We start from the raw sequence: 13918 nt of genomic DNA on the forward strand, positions 1-13918 counted from the left end.
TTGTAGCAACTCCTGATAGTGTCTTTAATACTTTATTGAAGTTTAAAGGAAAAGCCATGTTAAAAACAGGAAAGTGGGTGAGTGGATGGGTGTATTGAAGAACGGGTTTGTTTAAAGCTGCTTTTGCCATTTCTGATTGAGTTTTTAAACTTTGATAGGGTTAGTCAAATTGATGGATGATAATGTTAAGAACCATAATGTTTATTAATAGGAAAGAAGATGGATGGGTGGATGATCATGCAAAGGACTTATTTTAAATATATATACTGTATACTTTTGATGGTCTTTTTAAGTTTTGATGGCAAGATAAAGGGAATGATAAATTAATGGATGGATGGATGGATGGAAAAGCTACACTTTGGCTTAGTTGTTCTCACTGTGGCCTTCTGTCTTAAGTGGTTGATTCCTGCTTTTCCAAATCCTCCTGTAGTATATGAGTGTGCTTGTGTGCCGAGTCCTCTGGGACAGGCTTCAGGCCTCGTGTGACCCTGCATAGGATAAGTGGTATAAAAAATGAGTGAAAGAGGGTGGATGGACAGAAGGGTGGATGGAAAAACAGGCCAAGGACTGTTATGGAAATTACATTTTGAGTAACATCCCAGAGTGTTGTATTAAAATAAAAAAAAGGTTTAACAAATCATTTTTAAAAAGACCATATATTGCATTGTTTTATTTGAACGTCATGATGGATTTTTAAGCTTAAGTGAGATAAGAGAGGAAAAGAGGTAATAATAGAATTGGTGAGGAAATGGATGAATAAATCAGAATCAGAATTCTCAAAGGGATCACTGCCAATCATTTGCATTAAACAGTTTTTTCCTGGACAATTTGGCCTATATACTTTGGAGTCCTGAAATCATAAATGGCAGTTGTCCAATAAAAAAGAACACAGAGTTGTACTTTTATGTGCATTTGAAATGTGAAAACATTTATTCTCTGTTGTAGCCGGACAACAAATGATCCCAGTTGCTTTAAAACAAACTTCTGTCTATACTTATTAAAAGTTCACTTTGTTTAGCGTGACTGCCCCCACACATTTCCGAATTCCCCCTTTTAAACACCTCTGTCATATTGTTACTGGCAAACCGTTGTCTAGGCATTACAGGCTCCATCAGCCACACATATTGATGGATGCAGCCAACATCTGGGGCTGTGATTATGTGTAATATGTTCCATGCACAGCCAGCAAATGGCGTTTTTAAGGGGAAGGGGAGCGGGATGAAGCTTGGCCTAGCATCAGTTTGCCAATCCTGGGGGATCAGGCTTGGTTTCCCCCCTTTAGCTCTCATTAGCCTGGATAGGTGGAGAAGATGGCTAGGAGTCAGCAGTGTGATCCAAGGCCAAGAGCATGTAATTTTCAGTTGTCTGAAATGAGACGTATACACACGCTGACTTCCGATATCAAAATGTCCATCCTGCTGTTTTTCATTCGCTGCCAGAAGTCGACTTCTGGATTGTAATTGGATGCGTAATTTTCTAAAAAGAAACGCTTTATACTTGGCGCAGAAAAATACACGCATTATAGGTTAAGACAGAAAGAGAAGCTGGAGTAAAAGAACTCAATTGCAGTCAATTCATTTGATCAATTTTTCAGTTAAGTTTTATTTTGGATAGAATGTACAGTATAACAATAGACATTGCTGCAAAGCAGCTGTTCAGAAATCCAGATGGAGTTTATATTTCGATTGCTAATGAACAAACCAAAGGTGACAGAGGGAAAGGAAAACTCCCCGACAAGACATGAGGAAAAACAAGACATGAGAGAAACCAGACTCAAAAGGGAACTCTTCTGGGTGACACCGGATAGTGGGATTATAGATCGTTACGCTATAGAGGTGTAAAAAAGTAACAAGAAACAGTACGACAAAAAATTTGAAGATGTGAAACTGATTAAGTGGATAATTGCAAATCGTTACGTCTAGTCCATGCTAAATCATCTAGAGCAGAAAAATTATTATTAGCACCGTTTTTAATGCATGTCCACCCTTAATACGTAATATTTATAAACCCATGTTATGTTGTGTATAACCCATATGTAGTAATATAAATCCATGTTTTTTCTTTTATATACTGTATAATTTCAGAATTTCTCTAAAGGAATTCCAGCTGCTTCTAAGTAGTAGTATTACTTTAGGTACGAAGGTTTGGACCAATTACAATCCATCATTTCTCAAACTTGAGTAAACCAAGTAGTAGCTGTTTAATTATGTGTTGCTAGATGGTAATATTATAGGAAAAAGATTTATATAGCCATATTTCACTATCACTCTATCCCTCAAGTATCTTTAATATCAAACATATAAAGCATTAATGATTATTGATGTCATCCAGACATTTATGATTTATCCATATGTTTGTTTCTGGGAAATGATCCTAAGGTAATAATAATACGTGAGATCCATGTGGACAATTTGCCCACTTGAAATATCTTTGTGATTGTGGTGTGGAATTTATGAATCATGTTTCTACGTGCTGTCCAACTCCACTTTTGGTCGATCATTGCGTACATTTTTTTCCCCCTCACCCCGCGCTAAATAATTACCTGTAATTTAACTGAAATATTAAAGTGGAGAGAGATGTACCCTAAGCAGGGTTTTTTCTTCCTTACTCTCAGCTATTAACAGTTTCTGTCAAGACTAAGAAAGTGACATAAAGTAGAGGGTTTGCTTACAGGAAGTGAGGGCTTCACATGCAGGAAGTAAATACTCCAATCAACTTAAATAAGCTTGTGTCCTCTTCCAGAGTTTGACTTATGATTTATAAATGAAAGCCTCAATTTGTATGTTTTTCCCTCAGAGGATTTCCGCCATGTATGGGAACCTCAGCAGATCCTCTTGGCTACTCTTACAGAACCGCTCATGATTTATATATATATATAGTACTGTATATACTGTATGTTTGTATGTGTGTGTGTTTGGGAGTGGTGCGGCTACTGCGGCTTGGTGACCCGTTCCATGGGAAATGCTACACTGGAAATGTTCCTTAGGGCCACCTTAGCTGTAAAAAAAAAAAACACACACACACACACAATGTTTAAATCCCTTTGCAATGCCTTCCTTGTGTTTAGTATGCATTTATAGTTTTGTTTAGCATTGGGAAATGCTTAAGAATTCAGCTTATTGTCTTGAAGACTTTCCCATTTCTTTGTTCTGCAAAAAAGTACTGACACTGGATGACTGTGTGAATAAAGCAGCTGTTACTATAGAATTCATCAAGAATCCAAAATTCAACCGCTCAGTGTAATAGTGTTGATGCATGAATCAGTGCTGTCTGTACATGTGTAATAAAGCAATATATATATATATATATATATATATATATATATATATATATATATATATATATATATATATGTGTGTATAAAATTACATGACTCTTATGTGACCTTGCAATGTGTATTTGTGTACTCTATCAAAAATACATCCTGCATTTAAAGTCGCTTGAAGCGCTCATTCTCAGACATTCCTGCATGCTTCCCTGTGTAAGGTAATCCTTTAGAGATGGGTGTCCTTGCTTAAAGTGTTTTATGTCCACCTGGGGAGAGATTTCATATTCCTTACATTAACTGTTTTGTACAGGACAACGGGGACAGCATGTCCCGGAGCGAATCAGCTTTGTACCGCGGTGCCCCGGCATCCCACGCCGCTTATGCAAACACGGCACACATGTCTGCTGCGTAAATCAGCCCCACCAAATATCTGCCGTGGTGAATTGGCCGAATAAGGCCCAAAAAACAAACAGAGCCGTTTAGCTGTTTGGCCAAACATCGATTCGCCGTGCCTCTTTAAACTCGGGATTTATGAGCGCGCTCTTGTTTCTCAAAGAACTGTAATTCTCCCCTGGAGAGAACAAAACTGTCGGAGAAAAGAGAGCTGGAATGGGTAAGAGATTGAAGCACAGAAAGGCGTAGACAAAAAGTACTCCAGATTCAGTGAGGGCTGGAGGATGGCGCTGCGTTATTTATTAACACAGAGAAAAAGTTGTTACAGGGCTGTTGGTCTTGAGTAAAAGCCAGTGTCAGGCTAAGCCAGGCTATTATGCAGTCACGCCTGTGTGAGTGTGTCAGTGGCACTGATAATACAATCCTGGAAAGGCTCCATGTCTGCATCTGTTTCTATCGATCTGTCTTCCACAATTTTTCCTCCTCACCATTATTCTCTAATTTCTAGTCACGTTGTGCACCCACTCACATAATAAACCAGCCGGAAATTCTGTTCTGGGATAAAGTTAATGATGTTATTGATGTTATAACAACATTGGTGTTAGGTTGTTTTTGAAAGTTATGTCATGTTGGCTACATGATGATGGGATAATGTTGAAAGAATGCCCCTATAGCACAATGTCGCAGAAATGACTTATATCAATATAAACTTATAAAACAATATAAGTTTATATAAGTTTATAAAACAATATCAATACTAAACCGATAAATTAAGCGGGACTCAAACTGCAGTCACTGTAGTAAGAGCACTGTGAGGTAAACACTGGACCACTAGGGGGCATGCTGGTCAAAAACAACAAGGTCTACAATACCATATTACAGTAGAGTCATTTGGGAGCTAAGATGGTGAATGTCATCTCAATGTTGTTATAACTATATCATAACAACTATACCGTACTATATTATAATGGTCATGCGAAAACGTTAATCCATAAACAGAAAAACTGCACAATGTCCAAATACAACAAATGGATAATTAAGGTTTATTGTTTAAAATTTGAAAATAAGTTTTAACGATCAGTCTCAATCAGTAATTGATCAGTGTTTCCTGTTTATGTTGGATCTTGTTTCTGACTGGCTGGTGATGGTGCAAGTTTAAATCTACTGTACATTCATTTTACACCCTGACAGTTAAGAGGTAACCAAAATTCAACACCATGCTACTTTTAAAATCTCATACATACACCATTCTTACTCAGAGGTTTAAGTAAGGCCACTTACTTACCTCTTTTGCTCTACTTTTATATTTTTTGTTTAGTTTTTATAAATCTATGGGGACATCTTCTCGATAAAGAAATAATCTATCTTAATATAACGTTTGGTTCCTGAAACACTTTGTCCCGTTGTCCCGGAAACGTTTTACAGTATGAGACCTTAGTTTCTGTATTTTCTCTTGTTAAGTCATTAGGCTAAGCTGGCTAACTAATGTTTTAGCTTGGCAATACAAACTTGCATTGTTTCTAGGCCAATAATTAAAATATGTAACCCATATAGTGACTTGCAAAATATAAATAGCAGAATAGAAATTTATATTTTTCACATTTTAGATTTTGGATATAGGAATTGTATGCCATGTGAATATTCTTGTTTCACACCACTCTGTCCGCATGTGTGTGTCGTGAGATACTTCCCAGCTTGTATCAATAACCAGCACTGATAAACCAACCTTCTACTCCCCTCTACCTGCCTTAAAGCAACAGTTAAACCAAAAAGAATAGACTACGTAACTGTACCATAAAAAACTAGTAGCTATTCTTTAGCCTTTCTTAAATGTTAGCTAAATCAATACGTTTGGAGCCTCTAGTATAAAATGTTGCAGAACGAGAAACAAACCAATCATCTTGGCTGACTGAATTGGATAAGTGGCTGAAATTGTGTAGAATTGTATAAATGAACTATTCCTTTAATGCGTGAAGGTCAGCGGCAGATATATAAGCTCAAGTCCAGGCGTAACCACTGACACAAATACATACCATGATAACACGACTGGTGGTCTTCGTGCTCTTATCAGCTTGTGGTGAGTCCAGTACCAGCTGAAGATGTTCTGTAGATCTAATCCAAAAAATGATTTTTAACTTGATCCCCAATTTTTAGATAATTTTATGCGAATTAAATTGGTACATACTGTATGCTATCTCTGTGAAACGGAAAGGATTTGAATATTTAGCGCATTATGCTAATTTACTTTCACCTGTGTACAAAACTAGGTCATACTAGTGTCATTATCATGCGCATTTTGAGACTTTTTTGCCCTGATTTGTGTGTGTGTGTGTGTGTGTGTGTGTGTGTGTGTGTGTCTTTCCTTCAGCCTATGGATGTGGCACTCCTGAGATTGAGCCGCTCCCGGGCAGAGTGGTAAACGGAGAGGAAGCTAGGCCTAACAGCTGGCCCTGGCAGGTACTTCACTAACGTTTGCTAATCGCTTATCTTGGAAAACAATCACATTTGCACTGTTTCTCTCCTTAATCATTATTATTTAGCAAAAATTCCCTCAGACATTTCTGTCACTTAATAGGATAAAAAGAAAAATACAGATTCTGACACGAGTTAGCTAGCTCATACATGCTAAGTCTCTGTTATAGACGGCATAAAAGCAAAACCTGTGAAACTGTATGTGTTACTGTGCAACTTTAAAAACAAGACATAACAAGACATCGCTGGTATTATTCACTTTTTACCTCAGAACAACAATGAAAGCTAGACAGCTAGGTAGCTTCATATACATTATGTGTAAAAGACAACGTAAATTTTTTTTTTTCAGATGTCAGAAAAAAATGCTGTAGTTTTGACCACTATGTTATTTCTAATGTACACAGCATCCGGAAAATATTCAGCGTGCATCACTTTTTCTACATTTTGTTATGTCACAGCCTTATTCTAAAATCGATTAAATTCATTTTTTTCTCCTCAGAATTTTACACACAACACCCCATAATGACAACATGAACTTGAGGAAGTTGTGAATATATGCTGTAAATACTTTCCGGATGCACTGTATGTGATTGGTTGTTAGCTTAGCGCTAGAGCTTCCAGTCTAATTCTTTTAAGCGTCTATAGCCTTTTAACTTACTCATCATATCTAAAAAGTGGATTCTGTGTCCTAAAAAGTGTCCTAAACCATATATTGTTGTTGTTGGTTGTTCGTTATTTTTAATTTTTTTTTGCACTGTCTTGGCTTGGTGACAATATGTATACCTATTCTGTGTGTGTGTGTGTGTGTGTGTGTGTGTGTACAGATCTCACTCCAGTATAAACATGGCACCCGCTGGTATCATACCTGTGGTGGGACGCTAATCGCTCCACGCTGGGTTTTGACAGCTGGACACTGCATTTTGTAAGTAAAAAGCGCTTTAGGACCCAAGAACTTAAGCAAAGTCCTAGTTTGTCATAATATATGATCAATTCTGATTTTAAAAAATCATGTTTCAAAGCTGTCCCTTGCAGGACGTCTAATCACTGGAATACAGAAGTATTCACTCATTCCCGATGGAAATTTTTCTTTTTTATTTATGTATATATGCCAAGCCTGGATAAAATTGGAAGGTTGCGTCAGGAAGGGCATCCGGCATAAAACCTGTGCCAAGTTGTAGTGCGGACTGGGTATTCCGCTGTGGCGACCCCTAGCCGGGAGCAGCCGAAAGTCCAACAACAACATATAATACGTATATATACTGTGTAGAAACTTTCTCAGGATTTGTTAAAGGTTAGAGCAAATTCCCTGGAGGTTAACCCTGTCTTCGTTCTGTACTGGCTTGGACGTTTCTTTGCGTTGTTAGCATTTTTACTGGAACTTGTTGCGCTCTTGATTCTAAATTTTTGAATTCTAAATTTAGAATTGGTGTTGACTGTGAGTTTGTACAAAGTAATGTTAGTCTGTTTTTGCACAAATTTTGACGAGAAATAACTCCTTGTTTGAGAAAACAGCTAAATAATTGTATCATGAATGTGGCCAATAAAGCCTTAGATCTGATAATACTTTGTCTTTGTCTTGACTTAAGTCTAAGTTTCATTTAGACTTGGCCTCATCATATTTAGAACTTTGTCTTGACTTTATCATGGATAGCCCTAGCCTAGATTTAGGACTTGACATGGGAATATTTGCCTACAGCCATAGGTACAGCATTTATACTGTACCATACTTGCATTTAAAAAAAAAGCTCAGATATGAACTTTTAATACCAGGTTAGATTATGTGACGTAAGCTTAGTGTAAGTAGTCACACTAATGAACAGACAATAAGAATATAATGTAATAGAGGCCTAATTCTTCAAGAAGAGAAATTATATAATTTTCCTATTATTCATCCATCAATCCATTTTTTTGTCTCAGGGGGGCTTTAGCCTATTCCAGCGAACTCAGGGCTGAAGACAGGGGACACCCTGCTGACACACACACACACATACATTACACACAATGAAACATCAGTCAGCCTACAGTACATGTCTTTGGACTGTAGGAGAAAACCAGAGGACCCAGAGGAAACCCACCAAGCACTGAGAACATGAACACAGACTTGAGGCGAGATTTCAAACCCCCAACCCAGCAGGTGCGAGGCAACAGTGCTGTCCACTAACCCACCATGCCACATTACAACAAGCTGATATTCCATCTTCATGTGATTTAAACGGCATCTTACGTAGCAATTGTAAGGAAGATTTAATCTAAGCTTAGAGATCTGCTTCCTAAGACTTTTATCTAAAAATCAACACTGACAAACTTATAAGTGTTTCTAAGTGAACTGGGATGTTTGCACAGTACTCCGGCTCACAGTAGGACTTTGGATGAATAAGTGATGTGAAAGTGATAGGACTAGTAGCTGAAAGGAACTTCTTTCATGTTCCAGTAGGGTTTTATTTTTTGGTAAATGTGGTTAAACGGTCATCGACTCGAGTGTGTCTGAGTGAAATAGCCACCCGGTACAGAGCGTCTTCCATCCACACTGGGTCCAGTTACAGCTCCAGCATCGTTGCCAGACCCCACAAAGAAACCACAGAGTTGGCCAGTACCTGACGGAACACAGCAGTTTCTAAAGGGAAATTTAATATTAATGATTATGGTTATTCAATATGCTATACAGAACAGTATGACCACCATCTGCGTGTGTGTGTGTGTGTGTGTGTGTCTGTACACAGCCCAGGTGATGTTTATCGCATTTACCTGGGAAAGCATGACCTCAGCATACAGGAGGACACGGAGCAGGTCAGAGACATCCTCCGCATCGTTGTCCATCCGAAATGGAACATCGAGTGTGTGGGATGCGGGTGAGCAAGAGCTATTCTGAATACATTACTTTTGTGTGTGTGTGTGTGTGCATACAATAGTGGCATTTCTGTAGTTGCAGGATTGCCAGGTCTTCTTCACAAAATATCAGCATGTCAAAACAATTCAAAATCTATAAGCCCGAACTCTATAAATCACTTCAAGCTCCAAAATGATGTAGATCCGATGTAGATGTTCTTCTAGACCAGTGGTTCTCAAACTTTCAAGCCAGCGACCCCTAATTGAAGATCGACAAGATCTCGCGACCCCCACTATCAAAAACAAGCAATAAACATAACAAGCTGTTCACAGTATTTTGACTACATTTACTATACATCAAAAAGGTATGGCTTACTTTTTAATAGGAAGGGTGTACCTGTTTTTTTTTTGTTGTTTTTTTTGTTTTTTTTGCTTGTTGAGCGATCATGTGTTTTGCCGGGCTTCATACTTTCATGAGCATGCACTTCTGAACAGATTACACATTAAGGGAAAACTACGTTGTTAACAGTAGAGCAAGTAAATCCATACTTTACTGTATGAATTCTTCCTAATATTTTCGACGTTTCCTATTTTGATCTGACGCGGTCTTGCTCTTATGCTTGGTCGATGTACCATACATGGTTCCGAAGACTCAGGCAAACTGTCCACAATTTCCTCAACATTTTTAGATTTGCGAATAACAATCTTATCCATTTATCCAAATTTATAGCATCCGTTTTCACGTGCAGTTGTGCGCTGTAGCAATAACTAGTAAGCCATTCGCTGCACAGTGACGACATATATTTGAGTCGTGAATTTATATTTTTTAAACACTCAGTTTAAACACTCACACTCAATCAGTAATATCTTTACAAATCAGAAAATATTTATTTATAGCATTTACTTGTAATACTAAAAAGTGTGTATTATAATCACAAAAAAAGACATAATTTTTGAATCCCCCCAGTTTGGGAACCACTGTTCTAGACCTACAGTGTAGATCTACTTCTAGTAATATATTACTAACGAGTACTGCCATTATACAGTGCCTTGAAAATGGATTTGCCCTTTCCTGATTTTTTACTTTTTTACATTACTTATTTGTCACATACCGTATATACAGTAGTATATAGACTTTATCAATAACTGAGATCATCAAACTAATTTTGGGTGGGTAAAAATTCCTTTACAGCGATGTGAAAGACTCATTGCCAGGTATCGCAAAAGCTCGGTTGCAGTTGTTGTCGCCAATGCTGGCAAAACCAGTTATTATGTTTAGAGAGTAACTTTTTTTAGACAGCCAGAAAGGTTTGAACAGTTTCTTTCCTTTAATGAATGAAATCATTATTTAAAAACTGCATTTTGGATTTACTTGGGTTATCTTTGTGCAAAATTAAAGTTAGTTAGACGATCTGAATCATTTAAGTGTGTATGACAAATATGCAAAAAATAAAAAAAAACAAGCACTGTATTACACAATTTGATACATTGCCTTGCATAAGCACAAATACCCCTTAACCATTTCCAGCCTTTGTAGTGTAACAACCACAAAATGAAATGGACACAATTGATTTTGCATAGATTCATAGATTCATGAATCGATGCAAAATAAACAAAACACCCATAATTCTGTACAAATAGTCACAAATTAAAAAATATACAAATAAAATCTTAATGCATAAATATTGATTTGCATAAATATTCACATCCTTTTCATAAAAAAAGTTGCATGATTTGACCTGAAGTGTCAAGTGATGTCTATAAAAGGTGTTTATATATGTGTGTGTGTGTGTGTGTGTGTGTGTGTGTTGTTACAGTAATGACATTGCTCTGTTGAAGCTTGATAAAGCTCCTGTTCTCACTGCGAGTGTTCAGACAGCCTGCCTTCCTCCTGCTGAAGAAATCCTACCCCACGACACACCTTGCTTCATCTCTGGCTGGGGCGACCTCTACAGTGAGCCTCCACACATACACACACACACACACCTGAGCACTTACACACAAACACATAAACATGCAAAACAGGATACCAGAAGATTATGACCCCTGCACAATCCTGACCTCGCCCCAAGCCATTTCCATGTTTGGGCCATTAAAGGAAGTCCTGGGAGGCCAGTGTTTCAGAAGTGAAGCAGGCAAATTGACTGAGAAAAATCTCTACTTTGATGTTTTCCAAGCATTAGCGAAACACAGGAATAAGTGCATTAATGTATCAGGGGATTATACAGAGAAGTAAAGGGAGTTTTCACTCTTATATCTTATTCTGTTATTCTGCAAAAGTCCCGCTTTGACTTGAACGGCTCTTGTACAGTACTTACCTTGGTGTTGAGCTAGAAACTGTGTTCTAACTGGTTAACATGTACAAGGTTTGAATTTGTGTATGTTTGTTTGTGTGTGTGTGTGTGTGTGTGTGTGTGTGTGTGTGTGTCCACTGTAGCACATGGCCCCATACCTGATAGGCTGCAGCAGGCCATGTTGCCGGTGGTGGAGTACAGTGTGTGTAGTCAGAGTGACTGGTGGGGCAAAACCGTGAAAACCACCATGTTGTGTGCAGGAGGAGACATTCGCTCTAGCTGCACCGTAAGTGTCCCAACACACACACACACACACACACACACACACACACACACATTCCAAACTTCCCATACAACAAGCACAGACTTAGTGTGTGTCTTTCTGTCCCATGACTGAACTGTAGCAACTGAAAAATTCTGATTAAATATGGAATATTTTTCTTAATAATTCTAAAGATTTAGCTAACATTCTGAGTTCAGGTTCAAATATTTTTAAATTATTTACTAATATTTATTTATGACTTATTATATGTATTATATATTAGTTATGTGTCTTATGTCTTTTTTTTACATTTACACATATCTTTATCTCATTATTTTTCTTTGTTGTCCTCTCTCATTGTTTCTCTCTCTCTCTCTCTCTCTCTCTCTCTCTCTCCATAGGGAGACTCTGGAGGTCCTCTGAACTGTAGGGGAAAAGATGGAAGATGGTACGTTCAGGGCGTCACCAGTTTTGTGTCGTCCACCAACTGTAACGAACTGAAGAAACCTACAGTGTTCACCCGCACATCAGCCTTTAATGACTGGCTGGATGAGGTGAACGAAAACACACACACACACACACACACACACACACACACACACACACACACACACACGACAAAATACCCGCCCATCTGCTGATAATAACATGCGTACGCTTCTGAATTAAGAGTATGGCATAATAATATTGAATAATTAAGAATAAATCCAATGCAATGATTAATAATAATGTTAAACATTACATCAGCTCACTGTGCCTTTGTCATGCTTGTTTTTCCCCGTCTGTCTTTCAGGTCATGCTTAAGTACTGAGAATCTCTCAAGGATTGCTAGATGACTGGCGAGAATATCAAACCCATTCGGTGTGTGGACTAACCCCTTAATAAACCCATTATTCGGTTCTGCATTAGGCTGTCAGTCTTGATTTGAAAGCACATGTGTGCTTTATACGTTAACTTTCATGGCATGCCAGCTAACCACTGGCACGTCTACATGGTGGTGCACTTCTCAGGCGTGTTGATCTTCTGTCTTATTCAATATTCTTGATTAAAGCAAATCGTTGAGGTTTGACCAGACGGTTTGACTCAGCATGAAAGGATTTTTTTGAGTCAGGTTGAACACTGCTCTGATATCTTCCTTTTATTAAACACTGGTGTTTAAAGAATGATGAAATTCAAATTCTTTTAAAAAACTAAGATACTTTTTACATTTTTTAAGGCTGCTTACTGTATATGTCAAGTTCTCGAATATGTTTGGTCAGAGTGTGTGAACAGTGATGTCTGTAATTCAATTTACAAATGTATATGTTCTAGTTAAACTAGGCATTCAAGTCAAACTAAGAATAACAGAACACGGTTTTATTTCTCTATATAATCCCCTGCTACACTAAGGCACTTATCCCAGTGTTTCACTAGTGCTTGGATACTATCAAGGTAGAAAGTTTTCTCAATACACCAGAGCCGTGATCGGACTGCCTGCTTCATGTCTCAAACGCTGGCCTCCCAGGAACTCATTTAGTTGCCCAAACACGTGGAAATCGTTTGGAGCATGGTCAGGGAAGTATAGAGGGATGCAGCAATAACTCTCACCCAACTTCCTGTAATGTGCAAGTGGTGTAGTTGAATGATTGTGTGTACTGTATTATTATTATTTTTTTATTAGTAGTAGTATTATTATTATAAATATTATTATGGTAATTTTTTTAGGACATTCCAAATTTCTGAAAATGTAATAGCCATAAAATGGCCAAGTAATATGACATAAACCTTGGTAAACAAATTACTCAACACCTTTTGACATATCAGAATGGAGAATAATGATGTGCTTTATTAATAATTATATAATTAATCATTTGATTTCCTATATTTACTCGATATTTGTAAATTCCCAAATATTCCAGCATGAAGCCAGTGAGAAAAAGAAGGGCAGTGACATACAGTACACACACACACACACACACACACACACACACACAAACATACAATGGAAACCCAATGTGTATTTTCCTAAAATGTTCAAATGTGTGAGGACGTCCAGACATGGTTGTTGTAGGAAATAGGGTGATGACAGTAACTCATAACTCACATCACTGTGGTGTTGATGATTTTGCTAAGACAACATTACCCCAAAGTGCTAGGGACAAAGAAAATCAATCTTTATTTTCATTCAAACATATCACATATGGAGAAGCAGAAATGTCTCTCATCAATCATGCCGTAGGTCAGTAGAGTCCAAGCTGCAGCGTAAGACTGAGAAATACATATACACACTTCAAGAAATTAAAAACGCATATAAATATTTTAATCCTAAATTTATTGCTATATGTTAAGTATAGAATGATACCATGATAATAATATTATTAAATTATTAATATCATACTAATATAATATACATCTTAATATTTT

At 37.5% G+C, this 13918-nt stretch overlaps 1 protein-coding gene across 1 annotated transcript; it reads left to right on the forward strand.

Moving 5' to 3' along the window:
- Positions 1 to 5594: 5594 nt before the first annotated feature.
- Positions 5595 to 12420, forward strand: LOC128509910 (chymotrypsin-like elastase family member 3B). Its single transcript, XM_053481783.1, has 8 exons — positions 5595 to 5738; positions 6030 to 6118; positions 6958 to 7055; positions 8854 to 8982; positions 10777 to 10913; positions 11397 to 11539; positions 11917 to 12069; positions 12309 to 12420. The coding sequence occupies exons 1-8, from the start codon at positions 5696 to 5698 to the stop codon at positions 12324 to 12326; spliced, it is 810 nt and encodes a 269-aa protein (XP_053337758.1). The 5' UTR covers positions 5595 to 5695; the 3' UTR covers positions 12327 to 12420.
- The last annotated feature ends 1498 nt before the right edge of the window (positions 12421 to 13918 follow it).

Source organism: Clarias gariepinus, chromosome 22 (genome assembly GCF_024256425.1).
Source record: "Clarias gariepinus isolate MV-2021 ecotype Netherlands chromosome 22, CGAR_prim_01v2, whole genome shotgun sequence".
NCBI lineage: Eukaryota > Metazoa > Chordata > Actinopteri > Siluriformes > Clariidae > Clarias > Clarias gariepinus.

What these genes read in the sequence shown, in the direction of transcription:
- LOC128509910 (XM_053481783.1), top strand. Translation starts at nt 5,696, where the DNA reads ATGATAACACGACTGGTGGTCTTCGTGCTCTTATCAGCTTGTG. An exon ending in CTAACAGCTGGCCCTGGCAG is followed by an intron (nt 6,119 to 6,957) that starts GTACTTCACTAA and finishes GTGTGTGTACAG; the next exon opens with ATCTCACTCCAGTATAAACA. An exon ending in ACAGCTGGACACTGCATTTT is followed by an intron (nt 7,056 to 8,853) that starts GTAAGTAAAAAG and finishes GTCTGTACACAG; the next exon opens with CCCAGGTGATGTTTATCGCA.